The 24,722-nt window shown below is 40.7% G+C and overlaps 1 protein-coding gene and 1 pseudogene across 4 annotated transcripts in view; both read left to right on the top strand.

The window, feature by feature from the left end:
- The window catches only part of LCK (LCK proto-oncogene, Src family tyrosine kinase), a 61,117-nt gene extending 36,733 nt beyond the window's left edge, over positions 1-24,384 (top strand). For all 4 annotated transcript variants that reach the window (XM_088451257.1, XM_088451259.1, XM_088451256.1 and 1 more), the window contains 8 exons: positions 9,542-9,645; positions 9,814-9,963; positions 11,797-11,949; positions 14,143-14,322; positions 15,949-16,025; positions 16,639-16,792; positions 22,138-22,269; positions 24,105-24,384. In XM_088451257.1, coding sequence (XP_088307383.1) covers positions 9,542-9,645; positions 9,814-9,963; positions 11,797-11,949; positions 14,143-14,322; positions 15,949-16,025; positions 16,639-16,792; positions 22,138-22,269; positions 24,105-24,307 — 1,153 coding nt within the window. In that variant the 3' untranslated portion in view covers positions 24,308-24,384. The remainder of the gene's footprint in view (positions 1-9,541; positions 9,646-9,813; positions 9,964-11,796; positions 11,950-14,142; positions 14,323-15,948; positions 16,026-16,638; positions 16,793-22,137; positions 22,270-24,104) is intronic.
- LOC148500884 (5S ribosomal RNA) lies at positions 3,731-3,848 on the top strand (annotated as a pseudogene).
- Positions 24,385-24,722: the final 338 nt, after the last annotated feature.

Below are 24,722 nucleotides of genomic sequence, written 5' to 3'. Positions count from 1 at the left end.
CCAGTATGATTGCCAACGTTTCAGCGATCCAACGCTTTTATCAAGCCAACTCTGAAACGCTGGCAAGCATACTGGCTCAGCCTGTCTTTTGTATGAAGTGATTCATAAACCTGGAGTGCCATCCACTCGGCTATCTATCTATCTATCTATCTAGTCGTATATGCATAATATATATTCATGCATATATTCTTACATACATACAATCATTTAGACCAGCGGCACTCTCCTATGTAAACAAACAGCTCTATTTTAATCGTGTCCCCCCCCCAAAAAAGAATAAACCAATTGTACCCAAAATCTGCAACCCTTCCCTCATCTGTATACCCATTATTGTGCGCCCCCCATCTTCTGTATATCCAATATTGTGCGGCCCCCCATCATCTGTATATCCATTATTGTGCACCCCCCATCATCTGTATATCCATTATTGTGCACCCCCCATCATCTGTATATAGAATATTGTCCACCCCCAATCATCTGTATATCCATTATTGTGAGCCCCCCACCATCATCTGTATATCCATTATTGTGCACCCCATGTCATATGTCTCGTAGCCGGGAGCAGGATGGGATTCTGCCTCTCAGATATGTTGGAATGACGTCGAGAAATCTGAAACTACGTGTCCTTGAACACATAGGGACAATAAGAAACGCTGTCTCAGATAAAGCAAAACTTAGGAAACTTACATCAGTTGCATGCCATTTTTACACATGCCATAATAATAACTATAAAGAACTTCAGGCATTCGGGTTGGAGAAGATCAATATGGGCATTCGAGGTGGTGACTAACACAAGAACTAATTAAACGGGAAAGCCTGTGGACTTTCAAATTGGGAGCTCTCAACCCATATGGGATGAACGAATATATAAATTATAGTGTATTCCTATAATAAAAATTACTATATATTCGGTAATTATCTTGGAAACATATGATCCTATCATCTTGGAAATATATGATCCTACTATTCTCTAGGACCTTTGAATATAAGTACCACATGAGATTTCTCTTACTAGAGTCTGAATATAGTATTGGTAAGCAGCCAGATCTAATACTCAACCTTCTAAAACACTATCAAGAGCCATATATCTGATATAAGTTTCCATATATATGTGAGTTATATATATTTCAGGATCACTAGACTACAAGAGTCAAATGAGATTCCCTCCTCTAGAGGTCTAATATATATTCAGACACTCATGAAATTATTAAGAGTCTTGTGAATATATAATTGATAAAATACACACTACACTTAATGAAATCACTGCGGGAATTAATTATTAATATCATTACATCGTTATTATTAGTTTAGGATCATCTATATATATATTAAATTTTTTCTGTCTTTTTTCACGTTTTCTTTCTACATACATTTTTTTTCTTTATTAAATTGTGGGTTTCTTCATGTGTGTTGGCATCACCTCAATGAAATAATGAATACACTGATCCATTTAAATAAGAAAAAAATTTCTGCCTCACTTTCACTTAACAAATGAGTAACTTTTCTAATACACTAAATTGGTCACTATTCTTCTTTGTTTATATAATTATATAACATTATACATATTCACTTTTTACACGTCCTATTAGTGGTATAACATTTTATTATTCTCCTTTCATCACATTCCCATGCACCCTTTTATACTTATAACACCGTTTTGAGAATGTTGACTATGACATGTCCAAAAAACACTGTTGTTCACTATATAAATATATCTTTAAGGAATTAATATCTCGTTTAAAAGAATAGGATTGTTACATCTAAGTGGTATTAATTAATAAAATACGGTCCATCTGACATATCATCGACATGACGCTGACCAACGAAGGTTGATAACATGCAAACAAGATTTGCGGTACCCGCTGCCTAACCTATACATATTATACTGCGCTTATTCCACTGATGTTCTATTACATCATTGGAATTGCCTATTATAGGGATTGAAACTACAAATACCAGCATGCTCTATTCCACTGCATGTCATCCCATTCCTGAAGTGTTTAAACTGCTAAAAACTATTAAATACTGAAATTACATATACACTTATAATAACTAATATCAGATTATAATTAGTAAATTTGGGAAAAGACTGTACATATTCCTTAACATGATCGATCTCTAGCAGTGCCTGATACTATGGTCTTGACTATTTGGTATAAAACTACAATCATAAGCATGTTTTATTCTATACTCCTTTAGACCTGACTCATTTCAGTAGCGATCTATGCCTTGGTTTCGTTTTACTGGTATAAAACTACAGATACCAGCATGCTTTGCTGTTTATCTCAATAAGATAGGCTGCCTGGATTAGTCACATGATCACCCAGGCACGCAATTAGCGGACGTGATCAATCACCCGGGTAACTTACCAGCATCCAATGATATCTCTCAGAAGACGGGAGAGATGAATATTCACTGCATTTAAGTAGCGGCCACGTGTGACGTAGTACACACGAGGTGAGCAAGCCCTCAGTCGGGCGAAACGCGCGTCCTCTTACTCATATGCTGCACAGTGGGGGAACCTAACAGATGGCGCACAGTCGATATATGGACTAGGACTCTGGGCTCCCACCACGATGGGGATGGTATTGTATTAGCCAAGGAGGCTTTATATCCATTTCGGTTTTATATGGGCTTCAATGTTGGAGCAGGTAAATTACTTCCTGCTGCCTAGATCTATATTCCCATATTGTTGGGACATCTTCTCACTGCAGTTATATTTTGTTTAGAGGTATATGGTATTGTGCATTTGCACCGAGATTGGTAGTTTGACAAATTATTCCCCCTACATGCATATCAAGTTGTATACATGACATCCATATGAATTTCATGTAATCGCATATGATACACACCCTCCTTAAAGAAGCAGTATACTAACTACTGCTATGTAACTTCACCTTTTTTTCTCTTGTGTGCCTCATACAATGAATGGATCATCTATTATGGATATGTATGAGGAAACTGAAACACTGAGTTAAAAGGGGTTTCTTGTTAAAAGAGATATATGATATATGACACAAATCTGCTTCAGAGTCTTTATGGTTTTTGTGTGATATACGTGAACTCCACTTTATTAGCTCACTGCTTATTCTAACAGCAGACCATTTTTGCTATGGATGTATATGAGGAAATTGTAACATTGAGACTAAAAAGGTTCTCTACAAGATATTTATGATATATGACACGCATTTGCTCCAGAATCACCATGGAGCCAATTTCATACTTCTTTGTGGAATATATGTGAACCTTATCTTATTGGACTATTGTTAATACTAATAACAGATTATCTGTGATTAATACATACCAAACAATGTTATTATTGTGATAAGATGTTTTTATAACATCTACAGTACCTCTAATCAATTGAGAGTATTTATCTTGTGATATATTATCATTATTTAGAGTGAGTTATAAAGGGGATGTTATCTATACATATGCGATATATCCTATCATTGTGGATATCCGACTTGGACTATAAGGCGATTCGTTATATTTTCTTGTTACACTAATTATAAATCAGAATATACTCATTTGTCTGTACGATCTATCTGACAATGTTGATGTGCAATATATATGTGTAACAATGAAATTATGCTCATGCGTAAACTTTTTTGGAACACAATTTTTATAATAAAAATGGACTTCTTATTACGATAGTCCTACACTTATTACTTGGCCGTGTTCTTGCCCTGACTTAAGTGGAGCAATTCATTTTCCCATATATGACTATTTCTACAGCCATACATCACTAAGATGCCCAATCTCGTCTGATCTTGGAAGCTAAATGGTGATAGGCCTGGTTAGTACCTGGAAGGGAGACCCCCAGGGAATACCAGGTGCCGTAGATTAAAGAGGAACATTTGGGACCCCGATGACTTTTGTCAGAGCACCACGAACCATATTTTCATTTGTTTACCCAATTCATGGTTAAACATCTCTATCTTTCTTGATTAATAATATCATACCCATTGGAATGATGATTTATTATTAAACATTTCGCCAGAGGATCGCCTCAGGATCTTATACTCTAATTAGATCCATTCACTATATACCTATATAGTTAATTTTTCGTTTTTTGTTCTTTCTTGGGGATTTTTTGGTACCTTATATTTTATCAATTTATATCGAATAAAAGTTAAATTTTAACTATATTTTTCTAAGAGTGCCCCAGCAACTAGCCCTACTTTCTTCTTTGTGTGTATGTATCTACTAGAAGGTGCTAGATAAATTATAAGTAGAATCTGATTGGTTGCTATGGGCAACAACTCCACTTCTAAAAACCCGCACTTTAGTAAATTTACCCCTTAGGGGCATATTCAATTGGCGTCGAGAATACCGTGTTTCCCCGATAATAAGACACTGTCTTATTTTTTTTTTTGGTAAAAAAAAACACCATAGGGCTTATTTTCGGGGTAGGGCTTATTTTAATTAATATTGACAGCATCATGCCCTCAGTCCCGCTTTTATCCCCATCATGCCCTCAGTCCTGCTTTTATCCCCATCATGGCCACAGCCCTGCTTTACAATTATTTACTTACCATTATTTTTTTTTTGTTAGGGCTTATTTTCGGGGTAGGGCTTATTTTGGACCGTTTTTCAAAAGTAAGGGTAGGGCTTATTTTCGGGGTAGGTCTTATTATCGGGGAAACACGGTAGCAAAAATCCTGCACCTGCTGGGTTTTTCTGCAGGTGCGGGATTTTGCTATTCAATTAGGAGCGGGGTTTTTGTTTTTTTGATCACCCGGAGGTTTTTTTTGAGCACCTCCAGAGCACGATCAATTTTTCTTAAAATCCACAGTTTTTGGAAAAAAAGGTCTGGAAATGCTCTGGAACCCCAGCGGCACCCCTTCTTAAGACTAATTAAGCAATTGGAAGTTTCCAATTAGCTTAGTCAGTAATACTCACCTTCTGAAGTGCTGTCTTCTGCATCCAGTGTCGGGACCCGGACTCCTGCAGCAACAGTGAGTATGTCAGTGTATGTAAGTCTACATCTCCCAGCAGCCCTTGTGCTTCCCTGCAGCCCCCGGGACTCCCAGCAGCCCCCTCTCCAGTGAGAAGAGGGAGGGGAGCCCACCAGGAGCCACGGAGACCCCCGGGCAGGTAAGTGAAGAATTTTTATTTTTTACAAAGCGCAGAGTTTTCAGAGTTGAAAACCCTGCACCCACTTTTATTTTAATGGGTACTGCGGGTAACGGGGGCGCGCATACCCACGGTAATCCAAAAGAGGGCGTGAGGGGAGCCAGGTTTTTTTCCTCGCTAAATCTCGCACCCAATTGAATATGCCCCTTAGGGTCTAATTCAGAGGTGGGAATAGAGTGAAAGAGCAGGTAACTGTGCATCTTGGTAAAACCATGCTGCACTGTAGTGGGGCAGATGTAAAATGTGAAGAGAGGGATTTAAATTTGGGAGGGCTGTGCCCGAACTGAAATCTAAATTGCAGTGTAAAATAAAGCTGTCCAGAATTTGTGGGCGATAAGCAAAAGCAGCCGGTATTTATCCCACATGCAAAAATATTGTACAGGTACTGTATGTATTTGCAATCCTTGCATTGCACCACGGGTTGTCCAGGTACTCTGAATCAGGCCAAAAGTCTTCTGAAAAAACAAGGTATAATTTGTTTTTGTAGTTGTACTGTATAAACAACTGTATTGATGTTGGAATGTGACTATCCTAAAAAGTGACAAAATCGTCTCAGCATAGAGGTAAAGGTGCCTACACACTTGGCGATGTTCTCACGATTTGACATTGTGTCCGATTTCCCCCTGAACTCTCCCCAGCAACTCCCCGGCAGTCGTGGCCACGATTTGGTGCTAAAATCTGTCCAATGTGACAAACGATCTATCGTGCCTCATAACTATTCCAGTGCATCGTGACTGAGATTGTCAGATCTGCCCTACAGCACAGCAGATCTGAAGATGCGATGTATGACCTGCGGGGACGCGCATCGGCATCGTGAGTGGACACTCATGATTTGGGCATATTTTACACGATTTGTTGTCACGATGCGTCGGAATCGGGCAAATCGTGTAAAATATCGCTAAGTGTGTAGGCACCTTAAGAAATATTAAGAGGGGAGTGAGTTTTGTGCTGCCTCTCCCTCTGTTAAAGTTGGGTCTCATGACTCCATTCCTTGGAGAGATGGAGGTTTTCTAATGTCAGTGCTACTGCGCATGTGCAGATTGTCTGGCGCGGCTTCATTCTCCGTCCTACATAGAATAGCATTTTCCCCTGAGTTTCTCATGAATGGAGACTGTGGACCTGATTCAGATGTGGACGCTAATGCAATCGCAGCTGTGATTCCGTACGCAGCTGCTGTGCGAAAATATGCTAATGCATGCAGTCATCTGGAAATTTATTCAGACGGCAATCAGTTGCTTCGTAGATCCAAACAACTGGGTACAAATAACTAGATTTCTACTGGACAAGGTGACCGAACACCGGGGACAAGGTGAGTATAGTGTATGTGTGGAATAAACTTTTACTTAGCACAGTGTGTGTGTGTCCTGTGGTTCTTTTACTATTTTTTTTTACAGTGGCGGTACCGGCCACCTGCTGGCACTTGTAGCTCTACAAGTGAAAGGGTCCCCTGGTTGTGGCATTACACTCTGAATAATTTGAGTCCGGTGATGGTTTTAAAAATATGGGAAACTGCAAGTCATTTTTCCCCTATAATTTTTAAACCAGGATCGGCTTACAGAGCCCAGTGCTGGTTCATAAAATACGGGGAACTCCTACACATTTTGTCCCCCATATTTTGAAAACCATTGCAGACTCACAGAGACTGGATATGCTTTTGGGGGGGAACTCCATGCCGTTTTTTTTTCTAAAATGAACCCTTTTTTATTATATAGAGGCAGAAACATACACAGAACACACTGATCTGTGTATGTTTCTGCTAAACATACAACTAAGGAGGTAGTCCATTTAAAAGTTCTATTTTGGACCAAATTACTTAAATTACATCCGTGATTATATTTAATCACGATTTTTGGTAAGTTCCTGTGTTGTATTCCTGTCTATGGTAAGTACCTGGAGTTTGACCGATGGTGTATTTATTTCTACCTTTGTTTTCACCTGTCTTGCAGAGAGTTTAAAGATTTCTCACATGCGTTTGCTTTTAGTAATTTTGCTAGTTGTAAGAAATGGCCAAACACACCCGTTATTGACATCTCTACCAGACACGATTCTTAGTAAATTTACCCCTATTTTTTAGTTTTTTCTAACCTACTGTAAGCTTTCTCTTAAACTTTTAGCAGGTACTTTTGTACCATTTCAGGTTATTGACTGGACTTAAATTGCTTTCAATAAATTTCAATAACAGCTAAAATAATGGAGGTGTTCTAAAACTTTTGACCAGTAGTGTAGCTATGCAAGTTCACATTTATAAATCACAGATCAATGTAACTATATGAGGCTGAATCAGCTGGAAATACTCATTCTCATATAAAAATGAACTGCATAATAGTGAGATTATAAATAACATCTAAGTAGAATGAAAGTCATAGTGAGCAGTCTTAGCTACAGTGTGTTTTGAATCCCTAGACCAGAGGTTCCCAAACATGGTCCTCAAGGCTCCCCACAGCTCAGTTTTTATAGATATCCATGGTTAACCACAGGTGGTTAAATCAAAATGACTGAGGTACTGTACTAATTATGTCACCTGTGGTCAGCCATGGATATCCTTAAAACCTTGACTAAAACCTGGACTGTTGAGGAACCTATGACTTTATGAAGTTTTTCACTACCAATCAGAGGTAGTTTCTTCAGAGGAACTGATTATGGGCCTGATTCAGAGCTGAACGCTCTGACCAGAGCGTTCGCTCTGAATCAGGGCCCTCCTCCATGAAAATGGAGCGGCCTCCTGGACGCTCGTATAGCTGTGGGTGACCGTCCATGATGATGGTCGCGATGGTCTTGACCATCGGGCTTGCAACAGAGACCCTGCGGTAGGGTCTCGCTGCCGCAAGCCCTGGAGTGATTTTGGCTCTATCAGAGCCAAAATCACTCCCACTGACATCACTAGTGATGTCAGTGGGGCCGGCTTGAGACGGTAGGCGTTCCCATGGGAACGCCTCCGTCTGGCAGGCACGCCCACCAAAGGGGGCGTGCTGTCAATCAACATCAACAGCACGCCCCCTTTGGTGCGAGACCCGGAGCGATGGAAAGCCCGTCGCTCCCCGGGTCTCGCGCATGCGCACGACGGAGCTCCCTCCGTCGTGCGCATGCGCAGTGGGGAATATTGACCCGCTTGCGAGCGTACTGCCGAGCGGGTCTGAATGACCCCCAATGTCCAATGAGAGCTGTGGGTAAACCAAACTGCAACAATAATCAGACTGGCGCTAATAATGATGATTGATAATAAATCCAAAAAACAGCTGCACACACCTATGGGTCTGTGTACACCCAAATTAAGACCACCAAAGGTGATCGAACACACGGAAAGAGAATGAACACTAGTGGTGTTGCGCTAATAATCTTAATTATCCAATCTTAGTTAGTAAACAGCAATCAGATATGGCAGAAAATAAGTAATTCAAGACACCAATAATTGCATAAAAAATGGTCAATGTTTATACAATATATATAAAATCATATGACAATAAAGTATTTGCTAAAAGGACATGACCTACTGTAAAGGTCTGAACGAACTATTCAAATACACATGTAGAAAAAGTATCCCAATTGGGAGCTGAATAATACAACTAACTACTGTATAATGGTGATCATTTAGGACTGTCTTGATGTATGGCATACAAGCTCACAAATTTGCAATCTCAAAATAAATAAAATTGAATGATGTATAAATAAGTGAGACGGTCTTGGATCTACAGTTTTCACTTGAAAAACACAAGCATATAAAAGTCTCTAAACGGAGGTAAGTTCAACTGATATACTGGATTTTCAAACCTTGCTAAGGCACTTACTAAGTTCTGTAGAGTGCGGCACATGTCCCCTTAAGTCCAGGAGAGCCGCTACACTGATGGTTTCCCGATCTTTGAAGAAAGAAGAAATACCTCCAATCCGTGTAGGTTGTGAGGGGCCATGATATTGATTGCCCCAAATAGCGAGGACAGGTGTACAAGTGCTTATGAGGAGGGAGATGTCCTGAGGCTTGTAATGAGATCAACTCGTATCTTTACAGTAGGACATGTCCTTTTAGCACATGCTTTATTGTCATATGATTTTATATATATTGTATAAAGATTGACCATTTTTATGCTATTATTGGTGTCTTGAATTTCTTACTTTCTGCCATATCTTGTTGCTGTTTACTAACTAAGATTGGACAATTAAGATTATTAGCGCAGTATTGTGTGGGTCCCCCATCCATTGTCCATAACCAGAAGCCGTTCCTATTCAACCAGCGCTGTGTCAGTTTCTTACACTAGTACAGACTGAAGTCATTCAGATATAACGATTACCAAGGGGAGCAAACAAATAACAGTTTGCCTGGTTTCAGCCTTTAAATGAAGTATCATGAAGGCTTTCACAAGTATGTCACATCCTAATGCATAATTTCTGTGCTCCAATATATTTTTAGTTGGTTTTTCACTGATCTGGGCCGGAAAGATGCAGAGCGTCAGCTTCTAGCTCCAGGAAACCAGCAAGGATCTTTCCTAATACGAGAAAGTGAGACCAACAAAGGTATTGCATTCCTTATTTTGTTTACAGGGGTCTCATTGCTTTTACTTCCCACTCATTCACTCCTTTGTCTAAACTATGCCTTATTTTATATTTTTTCCTTTCTATCTATATGTACTGTAGACCTCACTATATCCACATTTTTGAGTTTCATCATTGTTACCATTCCAGGCTCCTACTCTCTATCTGTGCGTGATCTAGATCAGAATCACGGAGAAGTGGTCAAACATTATAAGATTCGCAATATGGACAATGGAGGATATTATATTTCACCCCGGATAATGTTCAACAACCTTCAGGAACTTGTACAACATTATTCTGGTGAGCATGGCTTTTAAAGCTTCCTCTTGTAGGAGGAAACAGAGCTAGAATACACAATGGCTCTTATATTATCCAGGGATGGAAACTTGCCCCATAGACACAAAACCCAACTGGCTCAAAAGTCTGGCACTACTGCCTGACCAAGGTGGTTAGGCAAGGACATGCTTGGTGCTAAGAATATCTAATGCAACCTTTGCCACACATACATAATAATGTGATACAATATATTTTAGATACATTGGCTGTCATCAGGGCTGGTAGCCATGGTGCCTAAATATGGTCTTCTGGCATTTTAATCTTAGAGTATTTATTATACATGTTTACAGCATAGGACATGGGCACTATCTTTGTGGAGTTTGTATATTGTTATCTTTGTGGAGTTTGTATATTGTCACCATGTGGAGCTTCCTCTAGTTGCTGTGGTTTCCTCTCACATTCCAAAAACATACTGGTAGGTTAGAATTTAAACTATAAGGGGTTTATTTACTAAAGTGCAGATGTTGCCCATAGCAACCAATCACATTCTAGCTTTTATCTTCTAGAAGATTCTAGATAAATGTTAAGTAGAATCTGATTGGTTGCTAATGGGCAACATCTCCACTTGTAAAAACCCACACTTTAGTAAATATACCCCCTAAGCCTCAATGGTGCAGGGACTGATTTGAATGTTTACATAGTCTCTGTACAGCACTGTGGAATATGGTGATGCTATATAAACAATCCAAAATAAGCAAATGCGGAAGTACTTAAGTAACACAGGGCTCTATTTACTAAGCTTTGGATGGAGATAAAGTGAACGGTGATAAGGTACCAGCCAACCAGCTCCTAACTGTCACTTTTCAAACACAGCCTGTGACATGGCAGTTAGGAGCTGATTGGCTGGTACATTATCACCGTTCACTTTATCTCCATCCAAAGCTTAGTAAATAGACCCCACAGGGAGGAGGGGTTTCAGCTGAGGAACCACCCTCCTTGCACTGTAGTCCATGTAGCAGCTATTGGGTCTGTTTATCTTAGGGGCACAGCAGGATGTACAATATACAGATTGTGAGCAATAACGTATGCACAGTTTAGTATTCATATAGGGACATCAGTATTTATATTGCCTGTGCCTGCCCCAGGCCAGTGACCATGTGTCCTCCTTAACATGTTATAAACATGAGCTCTGTTGTACTGCTATGGCGTACATAGCAGTGGGCATATTGAAACATGGACCACATACCTGCCTAATATGGCCATTCCTATTATTGAGACGACTCAGGTCCTAACAGCAATAATAGATAAAACAGCAAAAATAAGTAAAGAGAAACTGTTTGTGAAAGGCCCTGCATTTAAGGTACAGTATGAAGAGTATGGGAGTAATGGCAGTGTTTTGTGAAGTGAGAATAGGGCCCATTTTAAATGTTGCTATAAGTAAGGCCTCTTTGATTCTAGTTCTGCACCTTCTTGTGAGGACGATGAAATTATGTAAACCTTAATCACATCTGTCCATTTGGTATTATATATAGATTGTATGCTCCGCTAACTGATGTAAAAATATAAATTTTCTCTGTGTGATATGTAAGTGCTATATAAATAACTATAAATAATAAAAATACTTGGCCATAAGAGAAGAGGTTTGCTCATGAACAAGCCACACAGTGGATTAGCCATAGGTCAAAGGCAATAAATCAGATGTCACAGACCAGAGGTTCCCAAACTCTGTACTCAAGGCACTCTAACGGTCCAGGCTTTAAGGATATCCATGGTTGAGCACAGATGGATAATTGAAATTGCCCGAGGTACTAATTAAGTCACCTGTGTCCAAGCGGTCATATGTTGCATTCCACCTAGTGTCCTTGGATGGGTTATGTACCAAGCTGAAGGAGCCATGCCAGACTCACCGCCCAAAAAAACCCTGGTGGGCCGATGAATGGGAAATACCACGCAACAAGCTGCAGCTAGTAAAGAAGCTTGGTGCTGGACAGTTTGGAGAGGTGTGGATGGGTGAGTAGATTGGATTCAAATTGAGTGACTTCTATTGAATATCTACTTAGAATATTCTACTTCTCCTTGCATCTGAGTATTTAGTAATCCCTCTGTACCAAGTTATGGTTATCTTTAATTCAAAATATGGAGATTTTTACACAGAGTCACATTGCTCATTTGATAAATTAAGCAAGAGACAGCAGCCTAAAAAGAAGGACCAACACAGTGAACCTTTGTGGTCTTTAAGCATTTATTCACATCACACAACACCACAATCGGTGGCGGTATAAAACACTAAACTATAGAACATGCCAAGGCTGTAGGCACAGGTGCCCATGTGAACAGCAGACAGTCGCATGTACAAGAGTAATGAATATCTGCTGAATTCTCAGAGTGGCTTTGCTGTGCTTCATTCCCCAGAGTATATGACATGAGGAAATGCCTACAGATGCTTAGAAAGTACTTTGCTCAATAAAATCCTAAAGTTGAATTTAAATGGCTTTCTGCAATTTTGTGACATAAACAACATGTATATAATATAAATGTATAAGGGAATGTAAAAAGGCTGCTACTTACATTATTCTGTAACTCAAAGCTACAAAGTTAAAAAAAAACAATATCCCTTTACCTGCCCGGGTAATTAGTACCTGCCCCCTCTCAGCACCCGTCAGCCGCACCATCGGACATTCTGTGCTCAATTGTAACGTGCGGACGGAAATTGGGCACATTTCTCAGATGGATCTTTTGGACCCAGCATAGGTTTTGCGAAGTCCAGACACTAATAATGGCGATTGCAGACGTGCAAACAGCAGGCGGGATAAGCTTCCACATGCAGGTGCAGGGATTTTTAGCATGCAAAGTGGATTCTCACATTAGCATAAGGTTAGCATTAGCATAGTAAACAGGCTATCATGACCAAATGGAAAAGTGCCCGCAGATTTATCCAACTCAGAATCAGTGTTTAGGTATACCATTAAATAGTGACTAAGGGCCTGATTCAGGGATGTATGTAATGCCGATATTTCCGCATATAGAGCAATTGTCAGCTATTGCGCATGTATGTAAGCTGCAACGATTGTTTTACGATTAAGCTCGCACAGAGGATTTAATCACAATGTCAGCGTTTGGGGGAGGTAACAAGGGGTGGTTAGAAAAATGCAGGCATGTCGGAATGTTTAATTGACATTTTCTGGGTGTGCATAAATTAGCCACTGCACTCATGCTTGCAGCAGAAGAGCCCTCTAGGTGTCTGGAGTCCTGGTGTGTCTTAAGGTGCCTACACACTAGGTGATCTGGTCACAATCCGATATTGTGTCCGATTTCTCCCCCGGCAGCTCCCCGACTGTCGTGGACACGATTTGGTGATAAAAGCTATTCAAATTGGCCCACGATCTATCGTGCATCCTATCTATTCCAGTGCATTGTGACTGAGATTTTCAGATCTTGCCTGCAGCAGACAAGATCTGAACATGCGATGTACGACCAGCGGGTACGGACATTGGCAGTGTGATCGTGAGTGGACCCTCATGATTACGACATATTTTACACGGTCTGTTGTTCCGATGTGTCAGAATCGGACAGATCGTGTAAAAAATCGCCTTGTGTGTAGGCACCTTTAGACTTACTCAGAAGGCGGATGGCCGCCTGATCTGCATCCTATGTTGCCGGTTTTGAGCATGAGTGGTGGATGTGACATGCTTTTCATGGGTGTCTCTAAGCACTGGGCGGCAAGTGAGTCATTAGCATATTTTCGCAGATGCGTTCCTGCAAAATTACAGCTGCGACTCCTGAGGTGGCAAGCAGAAATGTGTAAATCTGTGTTTTAGGCGCTCGTACGGTAGTTTGGGCGTCCTAACCAGGACTTGAGAGGGGTTTAGCCACTTTACGCAGTTAAACCTGGTGCTGATGGGTGCAACAAGCTCAATAATGGCCGCCCAAATCAATTGAATTGCTCTGTCGAATGCCCATTAATTATCGCCACCTAAAAAACAATTGAATAGCCCCTATAGAAAGTTTCCACATTGAGGCTCAATAAAAAGTACAGAATCGAAAGTCATGATAACACTTTTTCTTTTCTTTGCATTGAAAAACATTTTCTCTTCAGTAAAATAAGCAATATCTATCTGGTATTTAACTATTTATACAGATGACACACACTGCAAATATGTTCTTCCTCTTTATCTCTGCATTAAACTTTGTCTTCCTGAGCAGGATACTACAATGGGCACACCAGGGTAGCCATAAAGAACCTTAAACAGGGAACTATGTCCCCAGCGGCGTTCCTTGCAGAAGCCAACCTAATGAAGCAGTTGCAGCATGCACGACTGGTCCGCTTACATGCAGTAGTAACCCAGGAACCTATATATATTGTGACAGAGTACATGGAAAATGGTGAGTCAGGGAAGGTGACATTTTTATCATGCCTATGTCTAATAACAAACAAGTTGTCCTGAGGAAGGAAATAACAAAACCAGCCCACACCTTCTGTCATTTTATTACTGTTTTATTACTCATATTACATTCTTGGACATCTCTTACCTACAAGAATGACATAATGTATACTTTATTTTGCACTGCAGTCCTCGCCTACAGTTCCTGGAATTGGGGACTACTGTTAAGGAGCATTAATTTAAAATACAAGTTGCCTTATATAAAAGAGCTACCTATGATGTTCACATATATATAGCTAACTTTCCAAGTAGTAACAGAACTTCAGAGGCATATGCTGTACAGTTAAGTACAAACTATTGTTCTCTGTTTCTGAGAGAGATGACTAAGGGTTATGGATACAATGGAGAATTCGAACAAATGACAACTTTTTTCACTCAAGAGGACAACACCATTTGCAACACATGGTCCATTTACTCAGGGGCGTAACTAGACCTAGGCGGGGGCCATAGCAAGATTTTCACAGCCCCCCTAGGTTCGCTCCCCCTCCACCAGGATGCCGGGAACCTGAGTCTTTATAGACTCGGACCCCAACGTAACACAGGCTGCAGCCACGGCCAGGACGTGACTGCGCCTGCCGCGAGGCCACTACCCCTTCTAGACCTGCAATGCCACGCTTCTATCTGGCCTGCTTGCCCTCCTGGTGATTGACGGATGACGTCACCGGGAGGCGGGGCTTAATTGAAGGGCTGAGCTTAAGCCGGGTATTACACAGCCACGGCTGGCCTGCTACCGATTACCGTAGGTCCAGGGTGAGGGCTGGTCCGGTCCGGGCCCCATAGCAGCCACACCCCCTGCACCTATTGTTACGCCAGTGAATTTACTACCTCCTTCCTCACTGCTCCCCTTTAAGCAGGATGGTAGAACTTGAATAATGTAAAGCATGCAGGGCCAGAAACAAAAATCTTAGGGCCCAGCATACTCATGTTTTTGGGATCCTTGTGGGGTCTAACGCAAGACTAAAGAGAAGAGACTGGCTAGCATGAACTAAAAATGGCAAAGGCCATTCTAGACTTTTGGTGCCCTGTCCCAAAGAGAGCATTGCGCTCCACCCCCCCCCACCCCAAGTTTTAAATAGGGACATTAGATAGTGCACCTGAAAAAGGGCCATGGCTTCATGGGGAAGGGCCAGGGAAGATAGGGGAGGCCAGGAGATGCTGGGGATAAAAGAAGAGGAAGCTACAAGTGAGAATGATAATAAACAGGAAAATTGACAGGCCCAAACAGCGCCCCCTGCCTTGCTCTGCCCTGGCACTGGTCGCAGTACCCTAGTTACGGCCCTGCTTATACACATATACTGTACATCATGTATGTAGAGTTAGGATACCCACTGAAACAATAGCTCTATGACAAAATATTGTCATTGCAAAATCTCTGCACCAGATTCTATTGTTAGGCATGCTTGGATTATCATATACAATTAAACAACACGTCCAATAATAATGATGTTCATGGATTGTGATGTATAGGAAGCAATATGCATAATATTTTCACACACTACTGCTGATGTCTACTTATTAAATGTTGTATTATGAAATTCCTTCATGAACTTGTTTCTCCATTCTGCAGGGTGTCTGGTAGATTATTTGAAAACATCAGAAGGCGTCAGACTTACTGTCTATAAACTTATAGACATGTCGGCTCAGGTAAGGGAGCAACCAGCTAAGTCATGAAATGAATGAAATATCAACCCAAGTGCACTAGAGTGCTACAGCCTTCATATATAGAGGGATCAGAAACCCTCCACAAACGTAGTTATGGCAAAAAATTAATAGTAAAAAAAGAAAGTGCTTCACTAATAAATAGAGATGTACTAAAATATAAGTAAATTAATGTTTCTATTTTAGTTAATGTTGGAATGCTTTTATTTCTGCATTTATTTTTTACTGAATAATTTTTTTTGCCAAGTTACAAACAGGTGGAGAACTAAATAAATGTATCCTCATGTAGCAACTTCTTATTTCCCTATATGATTGCAAGCTTGTGAGCAGGGCCCTCTCACATATCTGTCTGTTATTAATTAGTCTTGTTTTATCACTGCTTTGTTCCCAATTGTAAAGCGCAATGGAATGTTCTGGTGCTATGTAAATAAATGTTAATAAATAAATTCTAGGGTAATAAATAAATTAAAAGTTTTAAAAGAAAAACGGAGATGGAGCCAAGAAAGGGATGTCACATCAAACGAAGTTAATGTATAATATTGAATCAAAATCTAACAATACATGTTTTATATGGCTTTTGTTTAATTAAATCCTATAGGTGGCAGAAGGAATGGCATACTTGGAGCGCAAAAATTACATCCACCGAGACTTACGAGCTGCTAACATCCTGGTCTCAGAAACCATATGCTGCAAAATAGCAGATTTCGGGCTGGCACGTGTGATAGAGAACAATGAGTACACAGCTCGAGAAGGTACCTGACTGCATAATTCAAGAGACAAAGGTCATATATAGCTTTCTAATGAAAAATTTGGAGAGCAGTCAATAGACAAATACATTATATATATATATATATATATCTGGGGTAATTTAGCTCGGTAGATGGGTCAGTGGTACAGTGTCTGGATGCATAATAAGGGTCCACAAGCAGCTTTGCAGTTTAAAATAAAAATAAATGATGCTTTACTGTCAGCATTTCAGGGACAAAATAATAAATTACTTCCTCCATACAGGGCACTACCTCACTGCTTGGATCCTGACTCTAATGGATAGCTAGTCTGCAAACGTAACACAGTCTCAGTCTTTAGTTCTGTCTCTCACAGGTAAAGATACTGGTCCCCTTGTCTACCTCAAAGTCACACAAAGGGCAAAATTTACTAAGCAGCGGGTTCTAAACTCCGGCGGTTTGGCGTCGGTTTCCAAATGACAGCCCTGTTCTATTCTATTCTAAAATTTGTTTTGACGGCGGTTTTGGCCTTAGTAAATCTGCGGATAGCAAAACTGCCGCCAAACCGGGGTTTAGAACCTGCTGCTTAGTAAATATTGTTCAAAGTCTCTCTTGTGGTCCTCCCTGCCTGACTGCAGGTCTGAACATGGCCTCCTGGCCTGTAGCTTGGCTGCTACAACTTCACATACACAGTCTTAGAGATTGTGGTCCAGGTGTACTAAAGCTCTGGAAAGTGATAAACTGGAGAGTGATAAACGACCAGCCAATTAGCTCCTAACTATCATTTTCAAACACATTTACTAAGCAGTGTTGGGAGACAGAGTGAAAAGTGCTAAGTCTCTGATAAGGTGCCAGCCAATCAGCTCCCAACTGTCATTTTTCAAACACAGCCTGTGAGATGGCAGTTGGGAGCTGATTGGCTGGTACTTATCACTTTTCACTCTGTCTCATAACACTGCTTAGTAAATAGACCCCACAGCCTGTAACATGACAGTTAGCAGCTGAGTGGCTGGCGGTTTATCACTTTCCAGTGTATCACTTTTCAGAGCTTAGTACATCTGGCCCTGTGTCCCATAGGTCTGGACATGGCTGTCTAGCCCCCACTGGCCTCCAGGCACACTGGGCTCTTTGGCTGCCTCAGTCCTCCTTGCACTGATTTCACATGCAGCCTGACTGGTCTGCCTTGTCAGCCTCACCTGAGCTCTGTACGCAAAGCAGCCTTTAGTTGTGGCTGTGGTTAAATGTCCTATTTGTACCCTATGTGGGTGGGTCCCTCCAGTCCCACACAGAATACATGGCTCACTATCGCCACCTAGCGTGATAGTGCCACAATAAATATATAAATAAATATATATCAATCATTGACTGAGCAATATTCACTCAATGTATATGGGAATTACAAAGCTCAATTCTCTTATGCAAGCATTAGCTCCTGATTTAAGTATTAAGTAAAAAGTTACTAATAAATGTGGTAATTATAGCCACTTATTGCTAGTAGCAGTCATGCTGTTACTCTTAAACATATAAAAAAATTCCCAGTGCAAAAGCGAGTGCCCAACACAGTCATGCATTTTCTCTAACTTCAATTTTGGCACCTTATCGCTCAGTGTCACCTTCACAGCAGCCACATCAGTGCATGAAAGGAACACTGACATTGGACACATTGGTCATATTTTTCATGTAGGCAAGAGACTAATTTTGTGGCATATTTATGCTCACTGAACATTGCCTGCCTGAGAACGTATAGTTACAGCATTCTTTACTTCTAAACATAGATGTGCTTCAAATGCGTATGACTCTGCATCACCCATACTTGTGCATGCTCAGTTTTATGTGATCTGCCAACAGGTTACTATCAACTGTGCATCAGCCACTTTGGGGCATATTTAATTAGGTGCAAGTATAGCAAAAATCCCGCACCTGCAGGGTTTTTTCTGCAAGTAAGGCATTTTTGCTATTCATTTAGGTGCGGGGTTTTTTGATTTTTTGAATGCTGGAAGGTTTTTTTTTGCACACCTCCAGAGCATGACCAATTTTTCCTAAAATACATATCTTTAGGAAAAATGGTTGGGAAATGCTCTGGGACTCTGGTGGCACCCCTCCTAAGGACTAATTAAGTAATTGGAAGTTTCCAATTAGCTTAATTAGCAGTAAGTACTCACCTTCCAAAGCGCTGTCTAATCCCTCCAGTGTCGGGACCCGGTCTCCTGCAAAAGCGGTGTGCGTATGTTATGTCAGTGTATGTAAGTATGTGTGAGGTGTATGTTTTGAAGGCCAGTGTGGCTTGAGAGCCGGTGGAGCCCATGGTGCGGCTTGTGTGCCGGATATGCGGCCTTGAGAGCTGGTGTGGCTAGAGAGCCGGAGTAGCTTGGGAGCTGGTGAATGGAAGTCCGCAAAAAATAGGACACAACAACACAGACCATCCGCAGAGCCGAGGGATCCAAAAGGAAATGCTATAGTCGGCAAAAGACCAGCGAGTACAAATAAGGATCCAATTACGCTGTGTTGTGGTTCACACGTGACATCCTGCGGTGTCCGGATTGGCTAGCAACCGTCGGAAGGACTCCAGGAGAAACACTGGGAGATGAAGGAAATTTTACTCGAGGGAAACAAGTTGTGACCACGACCTATGGAACTGCATAGGTGACCTTCCTAGCTTTATCCGATTACCTTACATCTATACTATTTTACCCCTCCACATAATTCACACAAATCTTATATGTGTTCTCTTTCTACACTCAAACAACCCCCTGATCAACATTGCTGTGTGTCCGGCTCATACAGCCCACTAACCACCTTTTAATCTGCTATAAGTGGCACTTATACCCCAAACTCCTGCTGTCAGAATATGTTGGTGCTATAGATGTTAATAAATAATACATAAATATGTATGCTTCTGTGTGGCTGATGCTACTGATGACAATGGTTTTCACCTTCCTATATAAATGGGGCAATGTTGCACTAAGAGCAACAGTGATCCATACATTGCTACATTCTGCCCATAATTACTGGAAAAAAATACATATAACATAAACAATTATGTTATAGACTAATATGTAGCAATATTTAATTATACAAACACACTCCTGTGTTTGCTGTATTATGGAGGAGCCATAGAAATGTTTATTTCCCCTGTAGTCCACAGGGACATAAACAGAAACAATCAAGTTTACTAGTTTGCTCTCTGTTTGTATTATAAATGTACCACTAGCATTGTTTGCTCTCTGTTTGTTTTCTGTTTACATTATATAGAGGACACTAACATGTTCTTTGTATTATTGTCATATTATCACTAGAATGCTCAGTATATTGTAAATTGGTCATTAAGGTAGGCCCTCAGTTAAATACTAGTCAGATGGAAACACAATTGCCTCTGAGGAAACGGCCAGTTGTTACAAGGCCGAGAAACGCGTTACAACTCTCACTACAAGAACGCTTATTACTGCTGGATTACTCATTGTACTATTGTGCATCCAGTAGCATTCTCTGTCCACTATCAAGTGGGGCCCGACTGCAGTACTTCTAACTAAAGATCGCTCAACATTGCAGGAGATTCACTCCAGCACTATGCACACGGTGGAAGCCGTTGTCCATCACTACACGCGGCTTACTCTAATATCCAGGGCAATCTGCCTTTAAGTATACCCGGTTGCGGCACCAGGATATAACCCGGAACCTGTGGGAATCTTCGTGCCTCATATCACCACGGCTTGGTCATATTTCTAATACCAGCCGACAGCATGGTTCATCTGGATCTAAATATATATGTGCTACCAGATTTAGCTGGCACTCACAGCAGCCGCTACAACCCGCATCTGTTAAGTCACTATTAACCTACTATCACATTCATCTCCCGGCCGGGACGAACTGTGACCCTTCCAGCAGAACGCACACGAGGGCTTTCACAAATACCCAATTACTGCATGCATTGGGTAAGAACATCTACCAATTGTGGTCTTTTTTATATCATCATTCTCTATTACCATTTTTAATATTGAACAATCATCTATTTTATCTCAATATTTTTTTGGGACTGTACCAAACAAGATTACATCTCTGTCTCAATCATATTCACTCACTATCCATCACAGGATCATTGTATTTCTCCAATATGTTTAATGATTTTTACTTATATTCATACTATCTATGTCATTTTATGCCATGATCAAGTGTATATCACATTTTAGTTAAATATTATACAATAATAAACCATCTTTATATATGAATTCAGACTTTCTATATTTAACCCAGTTTTATTAGTGTTTCTCTACCAGCGCTCCGTTTTCCTTTTTACTGGTCAGATGGGTCTGCACTGTATTGAGTACAGTAAAACCAGGAATGCTTTTGACTGACCACCTGTTGTAACCACTTGCTGCTAGAAGAGCCTGAGCCATGTATTTGTGTTGCCCACCAGACCAACAGTTACCAGTTCTCTCTGTAGGGTAACTACTTGCTATCAGTACTTCCTGAACATCCATAAAAAAACTAGGGTCTTTTTGCAGCAGGAAAGAGAGTCTGCGGCCACACACTAACCAGAAATGCTGGCCTCAATGCGCACTCTTCACCCCTTAAATCCTATTATTCCTAAGGGGCTACAAGTCATCTACCAATATAAAAGGCAGGTACAATATAGATGATTTCAGGTGAAGTGCTCACGTAATCAGGCACATTTTCATACATTCCAAGATTTGAAAACAATTTTGAAACACAAATGTAGTAGATGTGCATTTGTACATATAGGGTCTGATTCATTGGGGCATGTATTACCTGCTGTTGCTGCTTCTCTTTGAGGAGCCTTGGTGGTGATAACATGCTAGTTTCAACCTCCCCTTGTGTACTAGCATGTGCCGGAATGTGCAAGTCCTGAGGTGCCCACTTTTAGTGCCAGTGCATACTGCAACACCGCTGGTGGTCCCGGACAATCCACCATCATGTGCACCATTGACACTTCACATGACTGATTTTTTTTTTTGCATTCTCTTCAGGCCACCTCCCAGTCACCACCCAGGAATGTCCATGGTTTTCCCTAACCAGTTCTGATACCAGTGGTTCCCATGTGCACCATAAAATAATTGCTCAACTACGTCAACATTGGCATTGTGTGCACTTAGCATGCACCTCTGAAACAAGCTCATTGTGTCCATATCATTCTCTGCAGAAATAGTACATTTTACCAAACATAATGCAACACTTTTGTATTGTAATAGCCATAGCATACAGCAAGCAGGGAAAGAAGTACCGAACAATTGTTTAGTCTTATAAAGCGGAACATTGCCCAAGACAAATATGTACATGGACTGAAACGACTATTAACTGGACAGATCTATTAATATTACTTTATTATTACATTAACAAGTCCTCCTTAATTGCAGGTGCCAAGTTTCCCATAAAGTGGACAGCCCCCGAAGCAATAAATTATGGAACATTTACCATTAAATCAGATGTATGGTCATTTGGCGTCCTCCTGACTGAAATCATCACATATGGGCGAATTCCATACCCAGGTGAGTTGTACTAAAAATTCAAGATGTTCCAAGTTTGTGATTAAAAGTGACAATAGAAAATATGGATGTCTCAGCATTAAGGAATAGATGTTCCCACACCATGGTATTTAGAAAGAATCCCTCTACTAAACTGTCATGAAGGTACGGCCCAGCCACAAGGACAATCCATTGTTTACCAAGGACACCTCTCCAGACCTCTGCATTCTACAGTACATCGCTACCAAAACAATTTTGTAGATATAGTAGCTATCGTAGGCTTCAGTTTTGGGGTTTTCTTTTTTTATTAGATTGCGTTACTATAGATCGTCACTTGTGGGGTCAAGGAGATGCAGAAGAAATCTAAAGAGAACCTGAATTATATCTTGGTGTTTTAGTACACTGTGTAGTCAGCCAAAAGAAAGTGGTGTGTGTGGCGGGGTTCTGTGACCCTGTTGCCCAATAAACTGCATTCTTTATGCTGTATGCCCTCTTGAAGGCCAGCTTATCCCATTGACCTAAGCAGTAAAAGCTGTGAGACGTAAGGTTGGCCAGGGAGCATGCTCTCATACACTGAATGTTCAACTAACCATTCAATTCATTAAACTGTCCAATTCTTGACCCTTTTAGAAAGCATGGTGCATAAAGAGCAAAATGCACAATAGAGCCTGATGCAGAATTTTAATGCACTAGTATCCACAATTGCAGATGTAAAATGCGGTCAGTAATAAAACATTATGGATGCATATCAAAGTTGCAAAAATCACAAGATGCATGAGATCTGTAGTGTATGTGCCAAATGTCATTCTTACATAAAATACACTTACACCCAGTTACAACTCTCGTTCTTGTGCACAAATAACAAAACTTGCTAAATACGGTCGCAAAGTCCTATCATATTCAGTATGCATAAGTAATAAAGAAAGCACTTATCAGCTCAGCAGTAAATCCGCAATCACAATCAGCTAACTAGTGCTGGAGACTATCGTTATGATCATCAGCATGTACCTGTACATGCCCTCAGGCACCTGAAACGGAATTGGTATGAAATACCGCCGGCCGCACGGTTCGATTCCCGTCAGCGGCAGCCCGACAGGAGCAGAGTGCGACGCAGCGGAAGCCCGACAGCGCTGGAAATCCCGATCGTGGATAGGTAAGTATCCACTAAATAAATAAACTATATTGGCAAATAGTGGATGAAAGACACTTTCTTTTATTAAGATGCATAATATAGAAATGTAGCAAATCTTCAATCAGATACCTGCAAATTCACCAAACTGCCAATTACACACTCCTATACCTGACCTTTGGGTCTTTGCCTCAGTTATTTCTATATATAATCCTGCCACCTGATCCACGTTCTTCAATCTACCCACAAGATAGACATTGAGCTTGATGTCTTCCTGCTTTTGGTGGATACACATAATAGAAAAGTCTGCAAAGACTTCACAATTAACTTGCAGTCAAATCTTCACTGCCCTGTGTTTAGTCCATCACCCCTAGTTAGAGAGAACCTTTCAGCCCTGCAACTGCATCTTTTAAAATCCTTTTCACGTTCCCACTTACCAAGTGGCCCATGTACCTCCCCTAGTGCTTAGTTTACTTGATGTCACCCTACATTGTGTGGCTCCAGCATGTCTGCTACAGCAGGAGGTGACTCAGAGGGACGGCAGCTGACTGCGTAGATATTTGCAATAACAGAAGGCATGTTGTACAACTAACAGTACACAAACAAAATGATTACACAATATTAGCAGAGTGTGCAATCCCACCTGGTAACGAAGAGCCTGGTGACATCTTTTAAGCACCACATCAAAAAGGAGTGACTGCATTTAGTAATGTATACTTTCTTCCTACAGGCATGACAAATCCTGAAGTGATAGAACTTCTTGAGCGTGGGTATCGCATGCCAAGCCCTGAGAATTGCCCTGTGGAACTTTATGATTTGATGCTTCGCTGTTGGAAGGAACGTCCTGAAGACAGACCGACATTTGATTTTCTTCGCTCCTATCTTGAAGACTTTTTCACAGCTGCAGAGGCCCAGTATCAGGCCCAGCCTTAATCTAGCATCATATTACAAGTACAATCAAGCATTGTTGAAAGGCACTCTGAAACTGTAAAAGTCCCGTAACAGGCACATAGATGAGAATGTTTAAGGGAGCTTTCCCAGTGCTGGGCATAACCAATAAAAATCACTGAAAATCAGTGCAAGACTTTACCAATTACTCCTACAATCCGGATGTAAAGTAAGACATTAACATTTCAGAAGGAATTTCTTTAAAACAAGAAAATATAATTTCACCAATGAAATGCTAAGACCTGAAATTTGAGTTTCAGTACCATTGAAGAAATACCATTACCATAGCACGTTTCTTAAAATTTTTTTATATTATACTGAACTAATTTTGATCAATACTATTAAACAGATAAACAAAAGAGCTTTAAAGCTTACATAAACCCATGCTTTGTATAATTAT

The sequence above is a fragment of the Taudactylus pleione genome, unplaced genomic scaffold, assembly GCF_031769625.1.
Source record: "Taudactylus pleione unplaced genomic scaffold, aTauple2 ptg000541l, whole genome shotgun sequence".
NCBI lineage: Eukaryota > Metazoa > Chordata > Amphibia > Anura > Myobatrachidae > Taudactylus > Taudactylus pleione.
The sequence above is the reverse complement of the archived record's forward strand: the minus strand, read 5'-3'. Positions and strand labels throughout refer to the sequence as shown.